At 44.0% G+C, this 27,156-nt stretch overlaps 1 protein-coding gene, 1 long non-coding RNA gene and 1 other non-coding gene across 3 annotated transcripts; all 3 read left to right on the forward strand.

Moving 5' to 3' along the window:
* The first annotated feature begins 1,759 nt into the window (after positions 1 to 1,759).
* Positions 1,760 to 2,779, forward strand: LOC133910221 (uncharacterized). The gene is made up of 2 exons (XR_009908492.1): positions 1,760 to 2,522; positions 2,609 to 2,779. It is a non-coding gene; the product is annotated as an uncharacterized LOC133910221 (long non-coding RNA).
* A 924-nt stretch (positions 2,780 to 3,703) lies between these two features.
* On the forward strand, positions 3,704 to 9,458 carry LOC133909484 (probable mitochondrial import receptor subunit TOM20). Its single transcript, XM_062351933.1, has 6 exons — positions 3,704 to 3,949; positions 4,059 to 4,137; positions 5,119 to 5,288; positions 5,536 to 5,583; positions 5,913 to 5,990; positions 9,153 to 9,458. Exons 1-6 carry the CDS (start codon positions 3,848 to 3,850, stop codon positions 9,282 to 9,284), a joined length of 609 nt encoding a protein of 202 aa, XP_062207917.1. The 5' UTR covers positions 3,704 to 3,847; the 3' UTR covers positions 9,285 to 9,458.
* An 8,228-nt stretch (positions 9,459 to 17,686) lies between these two features.
* On the forward strand, positions 17,687 to 17,825 carry LOC133910352 (small nucleolar RNA Z247). Its single transcript, XR_009908522.1, has one exon. It is a non-coding gene; the product is annotated as a small nucleolar RNA Z247 (small nucleolar RNA).
* Positions 17,826 to 27,156: the final 9,331 nt, after the last annotated feature.

Raw genomic sequence — 27,156 nt, forward strand, 5'->3', positions numbered from 1 at the left:
CCGCGTCGGCCCGTAACGGGAGGAGGCGGATTCTCAAGTTCCGATGGAGAAGAAGGCGTGGGGGAGCAAACCGTGCGGAACGGAAACTCGGTCTCGTCAAACGTAACATGACGAGACGTGATCACCCGCCTTGTCGCGACGTCGTAGCAGCGGTAGCCGCGATGATCTGCGGGGTAGCCGATGAAGATGCACGGCGCCGAGCGTCGTTGGAGCTTGTGCTGTGTGGTTGCCGTGATGTTGGGGAAGCAACGACACCCGAACACGCGCAGCTCGTCGTACGTGGGGGCGATGCCGAATAGGAGCTGGTACGGCGTCAGGGAGCCGGTGGCTCGGCAGGGACGGCGGTTGACAAGGTACGTCGCCGTGGCCAGTGCCTCGGCCCAAAACTCCGACGGTGCTGCACTGTGAACAAGCATAGTTCGAAGACAATCGTTAAGCGTACGAAGAACTCGCTCAGCTTTCCCATTTTGTTGCGATGTATACGGGCAGGACAGACGCAGGTGGATGCCGTGCGCGGAGAAGAGAGAACGGAGAGCATAGGAATCGAATTCCTTGCCATTGTCAGTTTGCAAAGCCAAGATAGGCAATCGGAACTGAGTCTGGACATAGGCTATGAAGGCGCGAATGGTGGGCAGGACTTCAGATTTTTGCCGAAGAGGAATGGTCCACAAATAGTGTGTATAATCATCAAGAAACACAACATAATATTTGTAGCCTGAGTAGCTATAAACTGGTGAAGTCCAAACATCGGAGTGTAAAAGTTGAAAAGGAAAATAACTATGGGAGGTGGAGTTACTGAAAGGTAACCGGACGTGTTTGCCCATTTGACAGGAAGAGCAAACATGTGCATCGGTCTTATTACACTTAAAATCAAAAGACTTTAATAGCTGGGATAGAACGGGTGTCCCTGGATGGCCAAGCCGCTGGTGCCAGAGTGAGATTCCGGAGGAAGCAGCAAGAGCTTGATGATGCGGGAGCTGAAGAGGATAGAGGTCGCCCATGCTCTCACATCGGAGCATCTCCGCCCTGGTACGAAGATCCTTAACGGAGAAACCAACAGGGTCAAACTCGATCGAAACATTATTGTCGCGGGTTAAGCGACGAACAGAGATTAAGTTTTTGATCAAAGATGGTGAAATAAGAACGTCATTCAGATGAAGGGGATGGGTGGCAGTGGGAATGAATGTTCGTGCTTGGTGCGTGACAGGCATGCTAGCACCATTACCCACTGTGATAACAGATGACGAAGGATGAATGGAAGAAGAGGGAAAGTTACCTGGGGACGAGGACATGTGGGACGTCGCGCCGGTGTCGAAGTACCACTCAGATGTGCTCGGTGGTGCTTGCGGAACGCCGGCAGAGTTGAGGGCGGCGTAGAGAGCAGCAGTGTCGAACGCGTTCTGGGGCACGCCGCCGTGGTGACCAGCTGTCATGGCGTGTTGAGGTTGGAAGGGCGGCCGTGGGCCGAGAACACCGGCCCCTGGCGCACGGAATGGCATAGGCCACGCCTGCACCATGCCCTGCCATGGGTTGTAGCCAGCGGCGTAGGGTGTACCCTGGTTGTTGGAGGAGTTGTTGTTGGTCCTCGGTCCGCCGCGTCCGCCGTCGCCGTTGTTGCCGCCGCCCCCGCCGCGTCCGCCACGACGTCGGTTGGAACGATTGTAGGAGCCTCCGGTGTTGGTGCGGTTGTTGTGACGGGGGGGTGTCGGAGGAGGATGATTCGTCGTTGGCGGAGCCGGATGACGCGCTGGATCGATCACCATGAGAGGCGGTGAGGGCTTGACTGGCTTCAGCCTTGGCGTCGGTCTGGAGACTGATTTCCTCGAGGATGAGGAAGGAACGAGCGCTCATGAAGGTGTGCGGCGGGTGTTTGGCGGTGATGACCGGCTTGACGTAGCGGTACTTGGGGTTGAGGCCGCGGAGTAGATTGAGCACCTGGCTCGGCTCGGAGACGGGGTGGCCGATGTCGCGGAGCTGATCGGCGAGCCTCTTCAACTTGGTGCAGTACTCATTCATCGACAGATCGCCTTGCTGCAAGGAGCGCAGCTCCGCCTCCAGGTAGACGGCGCGCTGCAGCTCATTATCCTGGAACAGGTCCTCGACGGCGTGCCACAGAGAGAACGCGTCGTGGCGATCACGGCGAACAATGTCGAAGACGGACTTGTGGACGGTGGAGAGGATCCAGTTGACGATGCATGCGTCAACCATGCGCCACTCGCCGTCGCGATCATCATCGGGCGCAGTAGAACGGACGTGGCTCTGAAGGCCGAATTTCCCGAGGGTCGACTCGAAGAAGAGACGCCATTGGCCGTAGTTGGCCTCGTCCATGTCAAGGATGACAGGAACGTGATGGCGGATGGAAATGCCCTGGATCTGGGAGGCGCTGGCTGGATCAATGGAGAAGCCATCAGCGGAGGACACTGAGTTGTTGGAAGAGGGAGCCATGGCAGCGGAAGAAGTGGCGAAGGGATTTACGAAAACCTTAGACGATGATACCATGTAGAAGGGAAAGCACAGAGAGAGTATGATCCAAACTCCACACCTTGTATTGATCTCAAGTGTTACATATATATCGTTACATGAGAGGCCATTGGCCATGATTACACAGGTGGTGCGGGCGAGCACGCTACGGCAGTGGTGCGAGCGCGCATCAATCGGATCGCAGGAGAATCGCCGTGGTGACCGCGTCCAGCGGAGCAAGTGCGGGAGCGTGGGCACGTTGTGCCCCTGAAGACTCGGCAATGATCTAACCGCCACGGGAGATACGACTCTGCTGACACGGCATGCATGCATCAACCGGATTTATTTAGCTTACACAAAAGAAAGGGAAAATCAAAGGGAAATTTTGCTTAGGACACTAGCTGTAGAATACTGTTATAGTTGATATTCGCTCTAGGACACCGTCAAATTGGACGTATTTGCTGCAAGACACCGCCGGGTGTAGTGGAGAGAGAAGTTTCCAAATGACCATTATTCCCTCAGCTTCACACCTCCTGAGATTTTTTTCCTCCATGTATAGACTATAATCCATTCTGAAAATTTGCGTAATTATGTAAGCTATATTCCTTATTTCCTATGACTTCTTTTAAGAATTTTCCACGGAAAATTTGCAGAATAGTCTGAGGGCATAAGGGTCTTTTCAGCCTCCTCCTTTCTCCTTTAGTGTCCTACCGCCAATACAATTATTTGGCAGGGTCCTTCAGCAAATATGGACTATAGCCGTGTTCTACAGTCAAGTCCATCTTATAAGCAAAATTTCTTAAATTAAAAAGAGAGGAAAGCCATGAGCCGTGCTGGGTCTGTTCTTTGCAAGCAAATTTTATAAGACTATGTTTTACAAAAGATTTTTTCTTTTATGATGATAAGTGTCTATTTTTTTTCTACTTTTTAGTACAATCATTAAATTATAAAATAGATAATATGAATAAGATTTTGCTTACTAAGAATATTTTTACTTACAAAGAATATTTTTATTAAATCACAGACTGGTACCCACATGTAACGAGAATATTTTTGATAAAATCCTAAAAAATTTACTCCACTCTATGTTTCGGCCGCTGTGCTGGGCCGCGAGATATTTTCCCCTCCAACCCCTTTGGCAAGTCATACCTGCGGGACCCGCCTCACTATCATCCTCATTGACATGTGGGTCCCCACCGCCGTCGGCCCACATGGCATCGTCCCGCTGCCGCCGTGTTGAACCCCAGCTCCTCCGCCTCCTCCCCTACAACTGGTACGCCACGTCCCCCACCGCCCACGACCTCCCCTCCGGTCCTCTCCAAATCTAAGCGGGACGGGGAGGACAGAAGCCTAAACCCTAACCCCCGAGTCGGATCCCGCCGCCGCCATGGACATGGGAGCGATGAGCGACCCCGAGAGGATGTTCTTCTTCGAGCTGGCGTGCAAGAACGCCGAGGCAGCATACGGCCAGAACCCCCTCGACGCCGACGTACGCTGCATCTCCCCCCCCCCCCCTCCTGTTCGCTTTTCGCCGCTCGGCTTCACCTCTATGCGGTCCGATCTGATTTATCTGGTGCTGTGTTTGTGTGCGTGCGCAGAACCTGACGCGGTGGGGCGGCGCGCTGCTGGAGCTGTCGCAGGTGCGGAACGGCCCAGAGAGCCTCCAGTGCCTTGAAGGTATTCAGATTTGGATGATTTCTCGCTGTATAATACTATAATAGATTAATTGATTTCTATCAACTTCTTGCTGTTAAAGAAAAATCGATGAAATCTAAGTGCAATCCCATCTAATGCGCTTAAGGTTTCTGTGTGTTTTACAAAAGCATTGCAAAAGTGTGCCGTTGGTAAAGCTGCAGTATTTTGGTTGTTCATGCATAATAGCAGCCGCCTAAAACAGAACACGATTGTCTGGAGGGTCGCTACGTGATCAAGTGTGTCGTGCTGTTCATGGCATTTAAGAAATTTGTGGTGGGATTCGTTCTGTGCGGGATTCAGAAGACTGCTGCTGGGCTGGTAGTGGTTTGGTAAACAGAGTGGCTTCTGTGGTGAATTTTAGGGCCTTATTTTGTACCAAATTGGTGCATGTTATGGATGAGTATCAACTGCTTTACTCTTTTGCAGTTTTCTTTTGAGATATTCATCAATGTTTGAGACAGTTCGTTGGAAAACTAGTGATCAGATATTGAAGCAGTTACTAGATGATAATTTGTGTTTGGCACATTGCAATACCAGTGCAGGTCATTGGCGCTTTTGAAAATTAGTTGTCATGGATGCAGTATGTATTCCGGGTGTGTTTTAGCTCTTATGTATTTGACTGGGGACTGGTTGCTTGCTTCAAGCTTTTCTTTTGGTTGCTCATTTGTTATGGTGAAGCTTATAGCGGAGATATTCATATTCGAACATGGAATTGGGGGTATAGCCATACGCCGGATGCAGATTTTCATATTTAATGGACATTCCTTGCATTTTTGAGGTGATCAATGTAAGTGCTATTGCTAAATTTTCACTATTTGAAAGAGTTCACATCTAACATATTGGTGTTAGGGGTGTGCATGACTCAGAGTTTAGCTTGTGCATATGTGTGTAGGTTTGTGTTGTGGTAGACGTTGCTGATTGAGGATCAAAGTGGTACTAATCCAATGAAAATTCTTGTTACAGATGCGGAATCCAAGCTGGAGGAAGCATTGAAAATTGATCCCAGCAAGGCTGATGCACTATGGTGCTTGGGAAATGCTCAGACCTCTCATGGATTCTTCACTCCAGATACTGTAAAGGCAAATGAGTTCTTTGAAAAGGCAACTGAGTGTTTCAAGAAGGCTGTTGATGTGGTATGTGTATGCTGCTAGTGTGCGAGCCTTTAGACGCATTTTCATTATTCCATTATGTAGGCTAACCTGCAGGCCTATACTCATGTGGCCTGAGTGCCACATGCACTCAGGTCGACATGTAAGCATCTGGAACAATGTTCGTGAAAGAGGTGTTTTTACCTTTTTCCATGCAAACTTCTGTTTCTCCTAGTATCTCTTGTGTGCTTTAGTTTAGCAGGAAACTAATGTGCAGTGCTGCTGTTTGTAGGAACCCGTAAATGAGTTGTACAAGAAGTCTTTGGAGTTGTCATCTAAGGTGTGTTCTGTTCTCCCCTCTATGTTCTGCAGTCTTTCAATGATTGCTGTTAAGCTATAATGCAACTATTCCCAGAGGTAGACTAAGCCAATGATCTTAACTATTGGGATTGAGTTTTGAATCAAGAATCAAGAGTCCTTTTTTAACCTATTACATTTAATTGTTATACTTGCTGTTGCTGCAACTTGCAATTTAAGTATATAATTTGGACAGCTTTAGCTCTGAACCTTTTTATTTGACAGTACATTTTGTTATCATGCTTGTATAAGTGGTTTGCTATTACACTTGTGTAAGATCCTTCTTGTAACATTTGTTTCTAATTATCCCAGGCACCTGACCTGCATTTGGAGATCCATAGGCAAATGGCTTCTCAGGCATCCCAAGCATCCCCGGCCTCAAATCCAAGGGTATCATGTCTTGTTTTGAGAACTACTTGAACACTTGTCAGAATTTGTCACGTCCGGTTTTTCAAAAGAACAACTAGGTGTATTTTAAATTTATGTCAGGATTTGTTTCATCATACATGCGGTGACATATCAGTAATATACAGTTCTATATCAAACAAAAATAACTTTATTGAATTAAATATCAAGAGTTTTGAACAACAGCGGAAGAACTCGAGAAAACTTCAACGAAAGCTTCAAGGCACACCACAGGTAATCGACTGGGGGCAACACGACCTAGAACGCTCTGACTTCATTGTAATCTTCAACTTTCTTGATCTTCGCGTAGTCTTCTCAAACTGAGCAGCATTTATTTTTGAAAATAGCAAGTGTAAGCTTATGACAAGAAAGGTTTGACTCAAGTTTACTGCATCTATCCCATTCTAACCTAGGACTCAAAAGAATCTAGCAGCCTATTTACTATGTGTGATGACAATACTTTACAAAAACAACTCATTTGATTCTATCCGACTACCAAACTCACCAGATATTCCATATCCGACTACCATATCTCACCAGATAATCCTATTACTTGGTTACCTTATCATCCATACTAGAACTTGATCCCAACTAATCAAGAAGAAGTCCAAGCCGCTCTTGACCGTGAGCACGGTTGATCGATCAGTTTTATTACTCTGCAGAGTTTGCACACTTTTTCCACGAGTCGTGATTCCCGTTTTGTTTTACACTTCCGGGGTGGAGTCGGGGTCTCACTACAAGGCCGTTACAAAGCGTCTCCAAATCTATATGCACCCACTAAGGTTTCACCGCTAACAGAGATTCTATCCACTGCAGTGGCCCCCTCTTGTGCCACTTAACCGTCCATTGGTGCGTACAGAATATAGAGGATATTTAATTAATTGGCCAGGTCGTACCCATAAAAACCTCGTGGTTGCGCTGTTCAGCCGGGTTACAGGCTTCAAGAACCGGTCCTTAGGATCTAAAGCAGGTGCTTGCACATCACCTAATGCTCACACAGCAGCCATACCAACCAAACCAACCTGCCTAGATCCCTATGATCCATGTTGCTACAAAAGATTACCCAAACCGGTTTATGTTGCATAGACCATTAATCAAATTAACTTTTATTCCACCCGACTTGACAGCACAACTAAGTATTTCTACCCTTGACACTCAAACTTCAATACTTGCGACAAGGATAATCATGAGAAGTACTAAAAATCCTAAACATGGGATTCATATTGACAAAGCATGCAATTAAAAGGTAAAAGACACTACTTTATAATAGGCTCAATGTGATCAAGGACACTTATCTGGATGCTGTTCAGTGATCTTTGTGAACTAGGTCCTGGGATATCCTGAAGTCCCGACTCTTGACTTTGCAGATCATCGATTCTTCTAGACACGTTGTACTCTACTCGTGAAATCATGCAAATAAGAGCAAAACTAAATAAATACAAAATAAAACCCAATTTGCAATTAAAAAGGGGAAAGGATAAAAAGGGTTGGGGTTTTTGATGAAGGAAGAACTGGGTTGACCGGATTTAACATGAAGACGATAGAAACTTGGGTTTTATCGGAGATGAACGTACTATAGTGTCCGATAATATTGACAAGTGAGACTTATATAATTTTATAAATACCATTTTAATATTGAATTCATATCTGATGTGCAACGATATGTGAGCTCTTACACATCGCAGTGATATGATATGCATCCAACTTATTAAAATAATACTTAGAAATTATATAGTACTATGCGACAAAATTTAATTATTGGACATGAAAGAGTACGAACCGCTGAAATATGATGAATAAGATGAATATTTGGAGTGGAGTTTGAATTGGGATGAAGTTCGCCGGAAAGAATTGAAGAGATAACTTGTATTTGAACTAAAAGGACTAGAAACAGAATTAACTATAGACAACAGGGGCTAACTTCAAAGAATCCTAAACATGAATTAAAAGGAATAAGAAAGAAAGAAAAGGGAGGGGGTTTTCTGCTATTTTACCAAGAGAAAGGATAGCAGAGCAGGACTCGGCCGTGCTCTCCCCGGCGACGGTCGCCGGCGATGGAGACTCAGGGAGCGGCGAGGAGGGGTGCTGGCGAGGTCACCGCGCCGTGGTGAGGCCGTGGGCTGCTTGGCTCGGCCGGAATCGCGGAGAGGCATGCGCGCGGTGGAGGAGGTCGGTGACGGCGCGCTGAGGTCGACAGCAGTGGATGGAGTGCGGAACTGAAGGGGTTGCGGCCTAAATAGAGGGGAGAGGGAACGGGCGACGTGGGCGCGACGCGAAGGTCGTGCTCGACGGCTGCTTAGCGGCGGTTGCATAGAGGCGGGAGGAGGGCGATGACGAGTGGGGCCAGCGTGGCAGAGAGAGGAGATGGAGGGGGAAAACGGGGGTCACAGAATTACTTGAGAACAGTTCCATACTTTGTCATCACATCATTTTTGTTTATTGCACTTTTAGTTCGATTTATTTTTTTAGGGGAATATAGTAGGGGAAGCCCCTACTGTGGTGTGTTTGACTTCTTGTTAATAAACATTCCTCAGATTTCCAAATCTATATTCCAATCTCTTGGCTGGTTGCCCTTTTAGATATGTATATTTGTACCTCATTTTTCTTTCCCTGTTGGCTCATTATATTGGTTTGTAATTCAATTTGTTCCATATTTTTCAGACATCGATGATGATACTTGTAAGTTTTGTATGAAAGAAGTGCATTTTAGGCTGGTCCGTGTCCACATAAGTGCATTCTCATATTATATCTAAGGTCCCCTACCATTGTATGCCAGTCAGTATGCAGTATGAACAAGGGGGGGAGGGGAGGGGGGGGGTTATTCAGTAGTCTGTTTCTAATAATTTTTTAAAATATTTTGTTATACACTCTTTTCTCATCACAAATAACATTTTTACTAGCATTCTTTGCTATATTGTTTCAGACTCAAATGTTTTCTAGTGTACGCGCTCTTTATTGAGCCTCTGTTTGATAATTCTAGTTCTTTAATTATTTGTATTCTTTTATTATGATATGCCATTTGTCATAACTCACAAGGACTATTAATGAACTTTGATTTTTTTTTCTTTTTTGCGTGCTATGATTTCATATGCCATATAGTTTGTCGATGCCTTATCATGTCTAAGCTGACAACGTTATGTTTTGCAGCAACCAAGGAAGAAAAAGAAGGATAATGACTTCTGGTATGATTGTTTTGGATGGGTGATTCTTGGTGCTGGCATTTTTGCTTGGGTTGGAATGGCCAAAGCTAACGCCCCTCCGCCACCAGCCAGGTTTTAACTGGATCCGCTGCCGACAATACCTTGCAAATGGCACGAGTATGTTATGTGCCTCAGGCGTGAATCTTGCTAGGAGTTAGTTTATGTATGGAGAGGAATGGTGTTTCCATGTTACAGTTTGGTCAAATTTTCATCCGTCTTACTTTCCAGCATTGATGAGGTTTCCTTTGTCATCGATGAATGTTGCTGGATAATTTTCTACTTGTTTACCTTGCTATTGTTTTGAGCCTAAAACCATTGCTACTTTTTTTCTACCCTGGTGTTCACATGATAGTGGATCACATAAAGCGGCAACCTGATTTAGCAAATAGCAATGCAGCAAATATATGTAAACAACATTTGTGTTTCGACATTCCACAAAACCCATGACAAGTCATGAGCCTGCCTGCATGCTGGTAATTGCTTGTCCTCTTGTGGTGCTGCGGGAGTGGATTGCTCGCCCGTTTTTCTCCTTCCAGGTCCTGGCGTAGCAATCCTCTTTTTTGAAGTTTTGATTGAACTGTGGTTGACAGACCACATCTTACCTGTACGCCAGGAGCGTTAGGGAGATTAAAGATGCCTTCCACATAAAACCACTGGTTACACTATATCAACTGCTCATCCGTGAGTCCCTTTGCGAGCCAGACCAAGAGACACAAGTCGATCTTTGTTTGCCCCTGTTCTGTTCATTATTGTGCTCGCCGTTTCAATGTATTCGTTTTGTGAAGCAACCATATTGCGTTTCAGCTATTTGTTGCTAGTGGAATCCTGGTTAAATCGAACCGTTCTTGCCCGAAATACGTGATCCAATTGTTTTCTTCTGGAATCAGACATTGGGGGGTGCCGGCTCTGGTGAGTCTCTGGCTGATCATGACTGGCTTCTGCTGGATGCTGGTAGCCAAACTGATTGGTTTCAGACCAACTGGTTACTGATGTGCAGCGAACGAACCGGCCGGTCGATCTCCCTATCAGAACGTATTTTTGCCCCCCCCCCCCCTCATCGCCGGTCGCCGTGTGGGGGCTCCCGTCCCGCTCGTGGCCCCCGGGGCCGTGCTTGTTGTATGCTGGCATCTCCATCTTCACGTCACGTACGCCACGCAATGCAAGGCGTTCCTGGCAAATCACGAAAAGCTCCATGTCCGTCCGTGGCCGGCCTATCCACCCATCATGGACGCATTGCATCTCACTTTTTTCTCGAGCCCGGCCAATCACAGGAGTCGAGTGTCGCGCTGTTGGTGTGGTAACTGCAGGTACCGGTCTCCCAGGACCTAACCCATGCCCACTCATGGATCATGATCGCGTGCTGGCCCTGGCCTCTCCTCTCCAGGACAAGATTGCCTTGAAGGAGCCGTGTCGCGGCTCGGGGTGGTAGGGATGGATCATCGATGGGTGATGCTTCCTCCTCACGCTTGCTTGCTTGCTTATTGCGGGGAGGAGGAGGAGCACAGCACCGGCCGGCAGCTACAGTGCGGCCGGACCATGGCGCGTATGCTGCATGGGGCCTCCTCTCCCTGCCCACTGCCGTGCGGTGCGGTGCGGTGTGGTGTGTACAATGCATGGTCATGCCTCATCACCACACCATGTCAGATTCATGAGTGTGTTGCAAGCAGCAACCGAGTGAGTAATCCCACCTCTGATCTCATGTGAGGACTGTAATCTTAGGCGGACTTGGGCATATTCGGTTCATGACTAATTTTGCCATATATTGTTGTCTAAGGTTAGTCTTGTCACACTTTTGTGGCAAGAAAACTGACTAACTAATCTTAGATAAATTTTGGCAAAATATTATATTTACGACAAGTGGACAGAGAGGCTAAAAAGTTAGCAAATTGGAATGGTGGTAGCAACCAAAACACTGCCTAACAAAATTGAGAATGCCTAAGTTTCGACGTGATAAATATAGTTGCAATCCAAACAAGCCCTTAAGACTAGAATAGTCTCAGCTGTGAGCTGTTTACTGGCATATCAGAGTTTGTGATGTATGAAAGCGACCAAGGTTTTTGAAATCCTACTCGCCTTTTTATCATTACTGTCCCTTTTTGCCCCACTCCAACCGGACGGTTCACTGTGAGAGTTGGCGCCGTTTGTACTGAAGGAGAAAGGGGCGTGGCCTGACGCCCTCATCAGTTCACAGACCGTGTCAACATATTTGAACACATTGTATGGGGTCAAGAGGTTCCTTGTGTCTGACGTAAGGCTTGGGGTATCACACATTCACGCGACAGATCTCGCACAAGCGTCCCATGGTCCCCTCCTCTGTGAACGACACTTGATTTCTCTGTGTTGACCTGACCCAGGAGTCAGCAGTCAAAAATCAAATCACCAAGCTGGAGTAACAGGGCTCCTAGACTTGCAAGACTTAGAATGTGCAGCAGCAGCAGAGGTGTAGTAGACAGAGACACCAATGTACCTGCATGAATCCCAATTCAAACATGATGGCTGGCAGTCACGACCATGGTGCAGTGCACCCTCACCAGAACCCCTGTAGCATTGCTTGCAATGCATACCGCAAACACACACACAAGAAGGTGTTGAGCCGACTAATGTGACACTACACATGCATGTAGATATATAGCAGATGTGTCCTGCACCAATCAAATCCAGCGATCGAGTAGTAAATTTCCCTTGTGATCATGGCAACATCATCCGGCATAGTTCCTTGCTTTCTGTCCTGCCTACCTGGCCCGCAATACTGGCCAGGCACTGGTGTTGCTGACTGTGGATCTAACCACAGATGCCAATGGAAATTGCAATCCATGTGAGGTGTCATCATTTCATGAGATGTGAAGCTATCAGGGCAGGGCTGCATATATACATCATGATTTTCCCTGATTAATATCTTATGTATTTTGCACTTGTAAGTAAGCTGGTGGCCTGCCCAACATGGGGCTGCTGCATGCTTTGGCTGAGATAGCAAGGAAGCCGATTAATTGGACATCAGCAGCTACATGTTCTTGACTTGAGATTTCCTTTGTATTATTGGGGCCCCTTCCTAGGACTACACAACACTTACTAGGTTATTAGTGGTACAAAGACTGAACCAACCCTCGCCACTTTTGGACTAATGCATGTCCTCTGCCTCCTCACATGCACCATACATGCATAGAGAGCCGGCTTCCAGGTTTTTATTTTTAGTACCAGTAGGTAGCTGCGCGCCAAAAAGAAAGAAGAAAAACAAACAGACTTCCAAATCACTAATTAGTTTTCTAATGGTTTGGTTAATGATTTGTTGATCCCTGAAAGACAAGTCAGATAATTATATGCTTTGTCTGGGAAGGCTTGGGTTTCAGCTTAAAGCCAGCTGAAGTTTAGGCAATGTCAAATCAGGTCGATTCTTAAGTCACAGCTTAGGTTCATTCCAACTGAAAAGTTGAAAAGTTGTGCTAGCTTAGAGAACACACTCCACCTGTTTCCATGGCAACACACTCGAGGTCCATGGCAAAACCTGTTTCCATGATCGGTGGCAGTTAAAGGCGTTGCAGCAGCCTTTTGGTTTGGGCACTCACTCACACCTACTCCTGCCAATAACTGGTACCCCGAGCTGCCAGTTGATGTGGTTTGGTAGGGGCAGCCAAGCAGTGGCGACTGACTGGTGTGGTTGTAGATTAGTGGAGTACTCAACTACTCACCCTCACCTATCCCAGAGTACAGTGATAGGCTCGAGCACCTTTGGTAAATGATGGAAGGTTACTTACTTGCACATGAATTATCTAGGTGGGTATTGCATGCCGATTGTGAGATTTACTCGAGGGAAGAGTCGGTTTTTAGTCTCGCGATCTCCTTTGATTCGCAAAACGACTAAACAAGGCAATGAATTGCATATCTTGTGACTCGCATTCGATGGCCGTGATCTACTACAGAGTAAATCAAGCATACTGACGAGAGACCAGGGCTAAAATGGTACTGTAAGCTGGAGAACCAAATGATACTACTATGTGCTTCGGCTCTCTTCTGAATAAAATGAACACAAGCATTGCAGCAATAGTAACTGAGCTTATATTTTGAAATTTTGCCGCTTCATACATAAATGTGAGGCCCTTCATCAATTTCCTCTGGTACTGCCTTGTACATGGACCCAGACATAAAATAAAAACGATGTGAGCAGCAGCAGTCAGGTACTCAACCTGCTCTGTGTTGCCACAAACAAAAGCAGCACGACCCAACCATGGATCCTTGATTAAAGGCCAAGATCTGCTGTAACTCAACCTGCACACATGTCACGCTGCTTTCATCAAGCAATCATCCTCCTGCAGGATTGAGTTGCTTAAGCTAAGCCCCCACCTCACTCACTCGCTAATCAATGCAGCAGCACAACTGCAGACCGTGAGGTCTCATTTGGATTTGCTCCGGGTTTCAACTTTCGAAGTGAGTGAGCGAGTGGTCCTGTAGTGCTGCTGATCTAAGCTCCAAACAGAGTAAACGTCCACTAATACCTTTTTGGAGTCCTGTGACTTTGACAACACGCTTACTCAATGGTAGGGGTTAATCACCTTTCAGGAACTGGATCCATCTGCAGCAATGTTCATTGGAGGACAGACTACAAGGTACAAACGATCACGGTGGAAAAATGTGTAAGGGGTCGTATTCCAATCTGGTGGTTGATCTATGATACTTGTTCGGGAGATCTCCTGCGAATATGAAATAAGATTATTTAAACCTCTACTTGTAGTCTAAAATGTGAAAGACATGATGACTCGTCAGCTCTAAGAATTTAGAAGCTAGTAATAAATAACCAGCAATAATTTTTGAAGCCGGAGCTATGTGACATGGTCTACCATTTATTGCGCATTTGTAATACATTCACGTATATTTGCAGGGGAATACGCAGCAGGCGTGCAACCAGAAACGTGTGTACAAGCCAAAACCGGCACATCCCAGGATAGAGCAACAAGTATGTGTTCAATTATGTATGTTACACACTTACACTTAAGACTCTGTTTGTTTTCTGCTTCTGGTTCTACTTCTATTAATATAGAATTCAGAACAAATAGATTTCTGTAGCTAAATATTTGTTGTAGAAGCCAATAACCTATTTTCAAAAATAACTTTTCAGATAAATCAAAAGCATATTTTTTTAGAAAAACTCAAACAAACAGACACTTAATATTGGCCAGTACATTTTAGTCATGCCTTTGTCAGCAACCATGCCGCCTCCATGAGGCAGTGGTCCTCGATCTTAAGAGCACAAGATGTGGCCACTGGTGAGAGTGGCTGCCGATGACTTGTGAAAGCAGCTTAGGCTTGATCCACATGCTTGCACGTGCGACGACCAGAGGACCAATTCAAGTAGAAACACAAACACCACCACCACCACCACCACAGCTGATGATGGCGGTAAGTAGCCATCACACAACTCCACTTGTAAGAGGAGATGACAGGATGCCCTAGCTAGGCTATCTAGTGAGCTTGAAATCTGGATAAATATATATATATTTTTCTTTGCCTTATCTCTTTGCAGCATCCAAGAATAACTTTCTGTGACGCTATACTAGCTTTTCTATTTTTTTTCTTATTCTTCTTCTGGCCTTTTTTTATACCTATTGTGGCGTATTGGAATCGAATCCAAAACGACTTTTTTTACAATAATAATAAAAAAGATATTTGATCCTTTCATCTCTTTCCCAAGCTTCTTCCTTTTTACCCGTTTTCCTTTTTGACAAGCTTTTTCTTGTTTGTTTCAAACAAAGTGGGGTGAGAAAGAGAGATGAGCTGATGTAGCTCGGATCGGACGGTGAGCATGTGTGTTGATAGCTTTCTTGGCCTCTTTTCAGGCTTGGATTCCTTGTACTGCTCCCACTACTATCTGTCTCTTTTACCCTTACCTCCTTTAATATCAAAGGCAATTGCCACCATATTATTAGTAAAATTATACTTTACTAAAATACCGCTTAGTGTGTTAATAACATGTGGGACTAGACCTTATTTGTCATTGACATAGCTCAATTGCATTTTGCAAACCAGGGTTTTACTAGTGGTATTTTGGCAATTTGCCCTTAATATTACCTCTATATACTTGTTTTCATTATTCTTCCTTTCTTTTTCTTGCAATACTATTTCTCTTTGCAAATTTATCTAGCAATACTAGTATATAATCAAATAAGAATTACCTAGGAAACCTAATATTGCATCAAGTGAGATCGAGTGGATGTTCCTTGTCATTCCACTTGCCAAGTTGCTGTACATAGTCCTTGATGACTGCTCGGTGTTCTGCTGTTCTTTTCTCTGTGTGCCCCTTTTGACCTGGTTTAGGAAGAATTCAGTAGTGCAGAGCGCAACTTCACCGCGACGCAAATTAAAGGCGATTATTAAGGTCAATTACGCTTGCTAAAAGGCAAAGCCAAGCCAGGTTAATCGATCCGGACACACTTTACCTTGCTGGAACAGTGAAAAGGGCAGGCTGTAATCAAAGTTTTTTTTTCGAAAAAGATCATCAAAGTGACCAAAGCGTATCACGCCTCTTGTGCTGCTTCGCGCTCTTGGACTTTGCCGGGCAGAAAAAAGAAAAGGAAAGAAAAAGGAAACCCACACACATGTGTGCTTGCACGTCTTCTCTTTCGTTTTCTTCCTCTACCGCTTTCTTGTGAATCTGTTTGTGATGCATGTCTCGGAGCGCACGAGTAGACCAGTAATCGATCGAGAAAGAAGATGGCGCCTTTCGCGCCATTACTCGTGCATAAACTTGTTCTTTTCGTGTGCTCTTTGTAGGAACAGTTCAACTTGATTGTAAAAGGGCAATACGTCCAACTTAAAAGTATGAGTTCCTCACTGATTGGATAGCTAGGTTTTAGGGTGCAGAAAGACTCTTTCAATCCTACGTTTTTTTTTAACCGATCAATGGCTCCAAATGAGAATCGAGCTCAATGGCCCAGCCATTTTCGTCGGATGGTGACAAACTTTCAGTGCTAATCCAGTGCGTTAAGCTTGTGTGATGATTTGGCCGCGCGTGTGATGGTCCTGGAAAGAGAAAAATGGATCATGGAGTGTCTGTCACATGTGTATGCAAAGTTACTAACATATTCCTGATGTGACTAGATTAGATCTGCGAAATCTAGAAAACCTTGGCTTTGTCTGAATGTTAGTACTAGCAAATCGTAGTTAATGATGTTGCCAAACACGCCTCCGACCAGTGAGCTCAATGTTTTTGGCCATTACACAATACTTTAAATCTTCTGTCAAGGTTGACATATAGTCATGCTCACGCCAAAGGGAACTCCAAGATCGCTCTCAAAAATGAAGTGTAGCAGCACTACGAACAAGCTCTCTCTGTCATCCATGTCCATTCTTAAACAAGCTGTCTTCTGAATCACCGCATACCCATTACTTCAGCACACGCGTGTATCAGAACAAATGAAAAGCCTCTCACTTCGAGAGGCGTTTGATTCAATCAGCGGATTGCTCGAGGAACTCTTAGAATTTGAAACCAAACATGAACTATATCCTTGCGATCAATTTGAATCCAAACCCCTGTCCAAATGTGCTACGAGGTGCACTAAAAATACCATGTCTTGTCACTCTAGATCGGGATCCACATCATATATAAATCACCGTCGGTTGTTCAACGAACAAATGGGACATGATGGACGGATTTGATCTCTGACTTCACACGGTGAAGTTAGAGGAGGGCAATAGTAAAATATGTCACGTGCTATAGTAGAAATCAGTACATTCTATTAGATATAAGGAATATAATCATCGAATCTCTTGTAATCATGTGTAATTGTTTGGTAATAAATATGACTGGTCAGAGTAAGGCATGATATAGATTAAATTTGATAGTTTAGATTTGGTTGATCTGTTGTATAGCTATCTTATAAATCAAGTCATTTCCTGTCGGTCATACTATATATGTACAAGCCACGTGAGGGGATTTTCCACATAAAGGATAACACGAAACATTGCCGCTGAGCAATTTTCACGCTTTCGCACCTCTGATTTTTTCATGGTAATCAGAGTAACAAAGAACTAGATTGCTATGTTGACTAGTTCGTCTTCCTCCTCCAACTTACTGTCTGGCGTCCATGTCTTGGAAAAGCTCATGAGACAGAACTTCGCGATGTGGGAAGAGCAAGTACTCACCGCAATCCGGGGTGTGCGGCTTGAGGGCTACATCACCGGCAAAAGCATCGCCCCCGTTGCTAAGATCACATCGAAGGTTGCAGATAAGGAGGAGTGGTACGCCACGGACCAATAGGTCATTGGGTTCCTCTTCGCGTCCCTATTCCGGGATGTGTTGTTGCAGGTGGTTGTTGCAAGGACGGCGGCTCAGGCTTGGAGGATGATACAAGATATGTATGCTTCTAAAATCCACGCACGCGCAATCAACGTGCGCCTCGCACTGACGACGACGTAGAAGGAAACCATGAGCATCTCCGAGTACTTCGGCAAGATGAGGTCGCTTGAGATGAGATGGCGGCGGCAGGAAAGCCGCTAGATGATGAAGAGATGGTCGCCTATATCCTTAATGGGCTAGATGCTGAATTCAATCCTTTAGTTGCTGCAATTGTAACTAGAGTTGAACACATATCAATTGGGGAACTGTACTCTCAACTTTTGAGTTTTGAAACTAGGATTGACCTACAATAGGGTGGTTCCTCCTCGTCTGTCAACGCCGCTACACGTCGTAGACATGGTGGATCAGGACGTGGCAGCTTCAATCGTGGGCGTGGTGGTCGTGGTCGTGGCGGTGGTCGTGGCCGCGACAACCAACAGCAACAGCAACGTAGCAGCTACAATTGCGGCACTAACAATGGCAACGTTGACAACCGCCCTACTTGCCAAGTGTGAAAAAGGGGCACATTGCTTTAGATTGCTGGCATAGGTATGACGAGAACTATGTGCCTAAAGAAAGAAACGTCGCTGCTGCAACAAACTCCTACTATATGGACACAAACTGGTACACAACACAGGCTCCACTGATCACATCACTAGAGAATTGGAGAAGCTAGCGGTCCGGAACAAGTACAACAGTAATGATCAGATTCACACCGCAAGCGGTGTGGGTATAAATATTAGTTATATTGGTCAATCTATTTATACTTCCAATCACAATCTTGATCTTAAAAATATCCTTCAAGTTCCACAAGCTTAAAAAAATCTTGTTTCTGTTCACCGCATTGCTAAAGATAATAATGTCTTTCTCGAGTTCCATCCTAATTTCTTTTTGATTAAAGATCAGGACATGAGGAGCACTCTTCTTAGAGGAACATGTCAGAAGAGATTGTACCCTTTTCCATTTGTACCATATACAAAATAATTTTTTGGAATCAATAAACCATCCTTTGATAGATGGCACAGGCGTCTAGGCTATCATCTTGCACCTATTGTCCAAGGGGTGATTAGTAGTCATAGTCTCTCATCTCTAAATCAGTCCAATAATGATGCTATTTGTGATGCTTACCAACAAGCAAAAAGTCATCAATTGTCATACCCCCAAATCCACAAGTGTGTCTAGTCATCCTCTTAAACTCATTATCTCTGATGTGTGGGGCCCAGCACTAGATTCTGTTGGAAAATATAAGTATTATGTCAGTTTTATTGATGACTTTAGCAAATTCACTTGGATATATCTTTTGAAATTTAAATACAAAGTGTTTCAGAAGTTTCATGATTTTCAACATCTTGTTGAGCATTTGTTTGATCGAAAAATTATTGCTATACAAACAGATTAGGGAGGTGAATATGAAAAGCTTCATCCTTTTTTCACTAAAATTGGCATAACACATCTTGTTTTCTGCCCATATGCGCACGAGCACAATGGCGCAGCTGAGCACAAGCATAGACACATTGTTTAAATAGGGGTGTCGCTTTTAGCACATGCTCATATGCCTCTTAAATTTTAGGATGAAGCGTTCTTGGCTGCCACTTTCTTGATTAATCGCACTCCTAACAAAGTTATAAATTTTTCTATTCCCTTAGAACGCTTGTTTCATACAAAACCCGATTACTCATCCTTGAGAGATTTTGGGTGTGCATGCTGGCCTAATCTTCGTCTATACAATAATCGCAAATTACAGTTTTGATCCAAACGATATGTTTTTCTTGGACACATCAATCTTCATAAAGGCTTCAAGTGTCTGAATGTGTCTACAGGATGTGTCTATATTTCAAAAGACATTGTCTTTGATGATAATGTTTTTCTCTTCTCTAATTTGCATCCTAATGCCTCCTCCCGATTGCGCTATAAAATTCTTCTACTTCCTCCAACCTTGGATAATTCTCGGACTGGGAATGAATTGTTAGATGACTAATTGGCTAATATTCCTGGTACTAATGTTTTAATGGAGAATGTACAGGAAGCATAGGAAATTGCAGCGGAAAATAACTTGGGCTCTGGATCCTAGGCTGATTCGCCTAACGAGCAATAGGGTAGGTTAGCGTCGGGATCTATCCTAGGCTTAGGAGGATCCGACGGAGAGCACACAGAGCGCGTACCGCATCAAGACGTGTGGCCAGGCGGGTCGCATGCAACCTCGACATCACCCGCGCGTCCGAATGTCTCGCGCTCACCTCTGGCTTGTGACATGCGGCAGAACAGGGCTGGTGGTTCTTCTCCGACGGTCGAACATGCCTCGGATCAGATGCTGAGTCCAGCTCTATCGGGGGGATCAATCCCGAAAATGATTCCCCTGGTGGATCCGATGCAGTTGAAGCACCTATAGCACCCAAGAATGCACCAACAACTCCAATACGTCCAAGAACTCGACTACAACATGGCATAGTAAAATCGAAGGTATTCATTGATGGCAAAATTCGTTATGGTAATTTTGTGTCTACTGGTGAACCTCAGGATATTAGTGAAGCCTTACATGATAAGAACTGGAAACATGCTATAGATTTAGAGTATGATGCCTTAATAAAAAATAAAATATGGCACCTAATTCCACCACAGAAGGGCATGAATGTCATACATTGCAAATGGGTCTATAAGATCAAACGTAAAGCTGATAGGAGCTTAGATAGATATAAAGCACGCCTAGTTGCTAAAGGCTTTAAACAAAGATATGGTATAGATTATGAAGATGCTTTTAGTCATGTTGTTAAAGCAATTATAATCAGAATTATTTTGTCTGTTGCTATCTCTAAAGGGTGGAACTTACGTCAATTAGATGTTCAAAATGCTTTCTTGCATGGTATTTTAGAGAAAGAAGTTTATATGAGGCAGCCTCCGAGGTATGAGGATCAAATCATGCCAAATTATGTGTACAAGTTAGATAAAGCTCTATATGGGTTAAAACAAGCACTTGGTGCATGGTATTCCTGATTGAGTGTAAAATTGCATAACCTTGGTTTCAAATCGCCAAACGTAGACACTTCATTATTTTATTTCAGCAACAGTGATGTAACTACGTTTGTATGGGGATGATATAATTGTTGTGAGTTCAACTCAAGCTGTGACAGTAAGACTGTTGCGTAAGCTAGAACAAGAATTTGCACTGAAGGACTTGGGAGAACTACACTATTTGTTTGTTATAGAAGTCAACAAGGTACGTGATGGTATTATATTGACACAAGAGAAATATGCATCTGATTTACTGAAGAGAGTTGGTATATCAGAATGTAAGTCGGTTAATACTCCCTTGTCAGTTAGCGAGAAGTTGTCAGCTTTTGAATGAGTGTCGTTAGGTCCTAATGATGCCACATAATACAAAAGTATAGTTGGTGTATTATAATATTTGACTCTTACTAGATCTCATATCTCTTTTCTTGTGAATAAGGTGTGTTAGTTTCTTCATGTTCTTACTAAAACACACTGGACTGCTGTGAAAAAAAAAGTTTAAGATATTTGAAACAGTCTACTAAAATTAGACTAAACATTGGTAGATCCAATTCTCTACTTGTCAATGGATTTTCTTATGCAGATTGGGCATGATTTCTGGATGACAGAAGGTCTACGGGAGGTTTTGCTACATTCTTGGGTTTTAATCTTGTCCCATGAAGTGCATGCAAATAACTTATAATATCAAGGTCCAGTAGAAAAGCGGAGTATAATGCAACTGCTAATACTACTGCTAGAATCATGTGGATACAAACTTTATTGCAAAAAATTCAGATACAAAATTCGAATGCAGCTAAACTTTGGTGGGACAATATTGGTGCTAAATATCGTTATGCTAATCCAGTGTTTTATGCCAGGACAAAACATATTAAGATGGAATATGACTTTGTAAGAGAACGTGTATCAAGAAAATTATTGGAGATTGATTTTGTTCCTTTAGGTAATCAAGTCGCAGATGGGTTTACCAAGACGCTAGCTGTTAAACAGCCGGTGAACTTCAAGCACAATTTTAACCTAGCACGGTTATGATTGAGTGGGCTATTAAAGATAAGGAATGTAATTACCGAATCTCTTGTAATTATGTGTAATTATTTGATGATAGATATGATCGGTTAGGATAAAACATAATATAGATTAAATTTGATAGTTTAGATTTAGTTGATCCGTTATATAACTATCTTATAAATCAAGTTATACCTTATCGATCATATATATATATATATATATATATATACACACACACACAAACCACATGAGAGACTTTTTCACACAAAAGATAATATGAAACATCAGCAATTTTCACACTTTCGCGCATCTGATCTTTCACCTCTGCCTTCAAACATGGTACAAATTTATTATTCATCAAAATACTATTCATATTTACTATTTATAATATTACTGTATGATTGAATCTTCTGCGCCCGTTTCGGATCCAGCGACACACTACATTAGCACTGACTTCAATCTGTGTGAAGTCAGGGATCCAAATGCCATGACAGACAGGTCAAATCATCCATCTATCCCTGCCAAATCGCCAAATCATCCATCCATCCAAGAACAGCAAATAAACTCCACAATAATGCGACATGTCGGACAGGGCAAGGCATGGCGATAGCATCCGCTGATCTGCATCTCCATGCTAGTACGGTGCTGCTGCTGCTAGTGCTACGACCAGCAAGCAGTAGTTGCACTAGTATTGTACAGTTGCCGACATCGCATGCACGCATTGGATTCCCAAACTGTAGTGCAGTGTGCAAGGTCGATCAGCTTAGATCAGTCGGAGAAGGTACCTCCAAGGCTGCAAATGCGCAGCGCAGCGCAGGCATCTCAACAGGGAGAAAAGAGAATATCAAAAGGAGAGAAAGAAAAAAGAAAGGGTAAGGAGCAGTGGCATTTTTCAGCTTTATTCCATTCCGGAGCGTGTACTACTGCTTGTTCTTGGCCCTTTTTTCAGCTTTGTCAACGTTGCAACTTGCAGTTGCAGGAATGATGGAGCTACGGATTCATTGTATACTCACTGTTTGAAAAAAGAAATAAATAATAAGTTGCAGAGAGTTGAGTTTTTATGATTCTTTTCTGTCACTTTAATTCAGTTCCACAGTTGAGGTTAAGCTTAAACTTGCCTTGATGGCACTACACTACCAACAACTGTTCCAAGTTGCAAGTGGCAACGACCCTACATGAAAGCCCTTGGTCAAATGACTCACCATGTTGTGCAGAATCATTTGCCCACTGTCTGTCTGGTAGCTGCTCCTCCCTGCTTTCCAAATGCTGCTCCCATATGGCACATGATGGGAACATGACTCCGGTATAGCAAAACCATTGACATGGAGATCTGGACTGATACTACGCCATGATCTCATTGGCATTGCTTACAAGGAATCGAAACTATTAGAAATTAATACATGTGTTAGTCTTCAAAACTATATTACTACATATGTCGATCTCATTCTTCTTTGCGGTGACATATGCTCTCGTTTTTACAGTGAGCAAGGAGGAATTGGTATCTGTCATGGACCTTGTTGTGTGTGTGTGTGTGTTATATAGATCTCTGACATGGACCAGTTGCAGCACGCACCGTGTGCAGTGTGCACAACCAACACTTCATTTAAGAAGATCCCCTCGTAGAAACCTTGTCCATGTAAATTATATAGAAAAACTTAGGTAAAGTCTTCGAAAGAAAGAATAAAAATCTTACGGTCGGGCTTCTCATACGATAGCAGCAAAGAGCAAAGCTACTACTGCATGGCAACAGGCACACACACACACACACTTCTCAAGAGATGCTGTCCCTTGATAGCCATTGACCATCGGAGCAAAATTATGGAGTATGCATCAGGTAGTGCTAGTTAATCTGTCCTTTGAGGGCTCTTGACTCGAAGCAAAGCACCAATCATGCTTAACTTAAAAATCATAGCGTCAATTAAGCTAGGGGTATCGATCAGCGTTGCTTGACCGATTGGAAGTTGTTATAGCTTCCCGTTCATGGGCACAAGTTTCTTTTAAGGAATGCAAATTGCATGGGAATAAAAAAAAAGATTCAAGTTACTTGTTGCTCCTCCCCGAGAACATCTTTGAATTCTATCCGATCCGATACGCTTCATTTCGTAAGTCTAATACATGCACACGCGTTCATAAACACCTACGTGGAAGGACATGGTATGAATTATAAATAAGAGAGACAATGTTGCGATTACGAAGTGGAGGAAGTAGATACAGATCGGGACCATGAACCGTCTTGGCACATATAAACGACCAACCTAGCTCGTGAAAGCATGATTCGCACACTTCCTCAAAGCTTAAAATTAGCACAACTAGCGTGCTATGTAGGCCCCGCGAAAACAACCAAAAGGTCAATCCATATTCGATTCCTCGCCATGTAATTAACCACCATATTCCAATTCGCGCGCACGATCCTGAACTCCTCGTCTCTTCATTCGACAACACAGTTCAAGGGCCGGGAAAGTCAAACGTGCAGACATCAGGCGGCGATCTTGTAAAATTCACACTAATCCAGCATACGTTTGAATATTGGGACGGGGAATACGTCATGTACAACACCGTGGCAACGAGGTGTTTTGTACCCATCGACTCGTAAAGTGAGTCGCCGCCCTTTGATCTCCTAATTGTAACCGAGTCGTACAAATGTACGTGTCGTAAGGGTAGTTTAAACATAACATTCGACTCGTGAGTCGCCGCCTTTTAACCTCCTCCGGATTGTAACCGAGCGCGAAAAGTGGCAGTACCAACAGCACATCGTATGCAATATCTGACGAGTAGTATCAGGATATCTCGATCATATTACTGTGTTATTGGATCTTCGTCGTCACTCACGCTCGAGAGGGACCCTATCGGAGTGTAGATGACCGACGACTTGTCCTTGATAGTTAGAATCAAGAACATGTAGCAATATAGATTGAAAAAAAGAACGTGACTATAATAACTAGGCAAAAAACGAAAGGTAAAGTAGATTGATTTGATCGATTGGTTGATATCCTCAATCGGACATGACTCTCTCATATTTATAAGGCAGTAGGTCTTAGCCGTAAGAAATCACGACTCCTAATTCAAACCGAACAAGATTTACAGATATAATTCGACTATGCCTACCTGATCTTCAAACTTTCTATAACAAACATATATTTCCTATTTTAACACGTAAAACTCTCATATATCTACCCGAATACACTTTAATGTATTTCGACCTTCTTTACATTCGATTAACTAACTGCAAGAACAAACCATGATCACTGGTCACCTGGTCATTGGTCATAACCACTGATCGTGTTCACTGGTCTAAAATCATTGTTCACTGACGGGAGGTACTGTTTATCTGGTCAGAATACTATTCACCGGTCACTAAGAAACTTTCAGAACCGAAATTCTTCACAGCATACCAATTTCGGTCGTCAACACCGAGTTGTATTAATGTGTCGTAAGAGTAGTGTTAGCAAAAGAACATATCTTTCGAGAATAAGGTGCGGCAAGAATCAGTTCGTTAGAGCGGCTTAAGAAAGAAAAGAAGAGGAAAGGAATACCCAAAGTGATTGTAAAAATTTGTCTTGGTGCACCATATGTCTTTGATCAGTATTTATATTATCTTCCATGACGTAGGGCTACGGATGTGCTCTTGAGAGACGGTAGATATATAAGCTATCGCCTATATAATTAAAAGATAGGGCTATTATAGTAATACATCGCCTAGACAGGAGATCAAAATATCAACCATCGTGATGATATCACCTAGCTATGTTGGTCACTGTAACGATGAGTGATCACAGTGCCTGGTCGGTTGTCGACTACGATGCTGATCTTATCCTACATGTCAGGCGACCACCATTTGCAACGGTGTTTCAGTCGACCACCACTTACATCAACATGTCAGTTAGCCATCACTTATACTAACATTAAATATATGTTGCATCAAGACAGACACAACATGACTTGTAGGTCCGCTCCTACAGGCCTTACTAGGCCCCCTTGCCCCTCCCCCTCCTCAAGGGGTGTGTAACCTCCGATTATCAATTATCTCTAGGGGTCCGGAGGATACCAAAGACTTAAGCACAGGATCGCCCAGGAGTTTCAGAGAGCTCTTAGCCTGATAGTCTCGCTTGAGCTAAGAGACATCGAAATCCTTAATGACGACTCTAATAAGTAGTTTAAACATAACATAATATCAAAGATTCTCTTACCAATCCTCGCCGTCTAAACACTCCCAACGCAGTATTCGGTCATCGACGCCAGAGGAGAGGTCAGTCACAGCGACGCTGTCCCCTGTTGGCATCCAATTCCAAGTTTGGTTGCTCAGTCTGCCTACCCTTACTGTTTGGGCGCTGCAACATGCATGCCGTCGCCTGAAACGACGAAACCTCGAGACAGGCTAACAAGATGGGATCTGCTAGGTTTGGATCCCGTCAGATCTTTCACCAGTTTGGACTAAACTATATATTAGTACGTGCGTACTGCTTCCCGATTGGTACTACCATTACGATCGGATGATGCTTTGTTGGCTTGTGCTGTGCCCAGTCCGCGATCTTGCTGTTCTGATGCGGGTTCATCCACGCCGACGCAGATGTCACGTCGCGGGAATATCATACCACCACTGCCGATCGACATGGAATTTTTACTTGTTGACCCTTTTCAAAAACATATTTTACAAATGTATTTTCAAACAAATGTTGTTCAAAAATGAATCTTTCATACAGCATCACAACCTTTGGCGCAGTTGGATCGACCGCGCCGCATCGCATGGTCTGCGTTTCAGACGGGGCGGAGCGTCGTTGGGGCGTGCCTTTCGTTCTCACGAACTTCCTGCTGATTCATGCCATGCATCATACAGGTGATTAGGTGAGTGGTATTCACAGCCTCCAAGTTTGTACTACTGCTGCTAGAGTTCATGACTCCATTCTTTTTTGTTTGCAGGTAGACATCAGTGCCGTAGGTTTCACACGAATTCCAAATGCAACCCGACTGTAACTTCATACAGCTTGCTATACGGCAGTCCTGAATGCTTTATTATAAAATTTTATAGAATTTTCCGCAAAAGAAAGGTATTTTAAAAAGCCCCTTGTTTTGGGCTGCCATAAAGTATAGGTAGAAGGACGTATCTGTCCTACGCTCGTATATCTATAACATCGTGCAGCAGGTAGCAAAGCGTACTGGAGCGATAAAGGAAGGCACTCGTCATCTTGTGTGTTCTTTCCAATGTTCCATGACCTAGGAGAAAGAAAACGGCAGTAGACTACATGGCTACCACCACCTCTCCGGCTCTCCCAACAATGAACAACACAACCAGACAGAGAGAAAGCTCCAAGGCTGCCAGACCTCGTGAACAAAAGGATGCCGCGCAGCCGCAGCGCACACCCCGATTGCCGCTGCTAATCGCTCCTCCTAATCACCCTGATCAACTCGAAACAGACGAACTGCCTTGTCCGTACCTCACACAGCGTCCATCCAAAACAGCAAGACGAGGAAATCTCAACTCCAAAACTCGATTTATTTTTTTAATTTATATCATTATAAATATCACAGTTTTAAAAAATATACTACTATACTTTCGGTATTTTAAAAAGATGATATTATTTAAAAAAAAAATTAGATTCATACCATTACAAAACTC

The sequence above is a fragment of the Phragmites australis genome, chromosome 2 (assembly GCF_958298935.1).
Source record: "Phragmites australis chromosome 2, lpPhrAust1.1, whole genome shotgun sequence".
NCBI classification, from domain to species: Eukaryota; Viridiplantae; Streptophyta; class Magnoliopsida; order Poales; family Poaceae; genus Phragmites; species Phragmites australis.

What these genes read in the sequence shown, in the direction of transcription:
- LOC133909484 (XM_062351933.1), top strand. Translation starts at nt 3,848, where the DNA reads ATGGACATGGGAGCGATGAGCGACCCCGAGAGGATGTTCTTCTTCGAG. An exon ending in CTTTGGAGTTGTCATCTAAG is followed by an intron (nt 5,584 to 5,912) that starts GTGTGTTCTGTT and finishes TAATTATCCCAG; the next exon opens with GCACCTGACCTGCATTTGGA. An exon ending in CCCCGGCCTCAAATCCAAGG is followed by an intron (nt 5,991 to 9,152) that starts GTATCATGTCTT and finishes TATGTTTTGCAG; the next exon opens with CAACCAAGGAAGAAAAAGAA.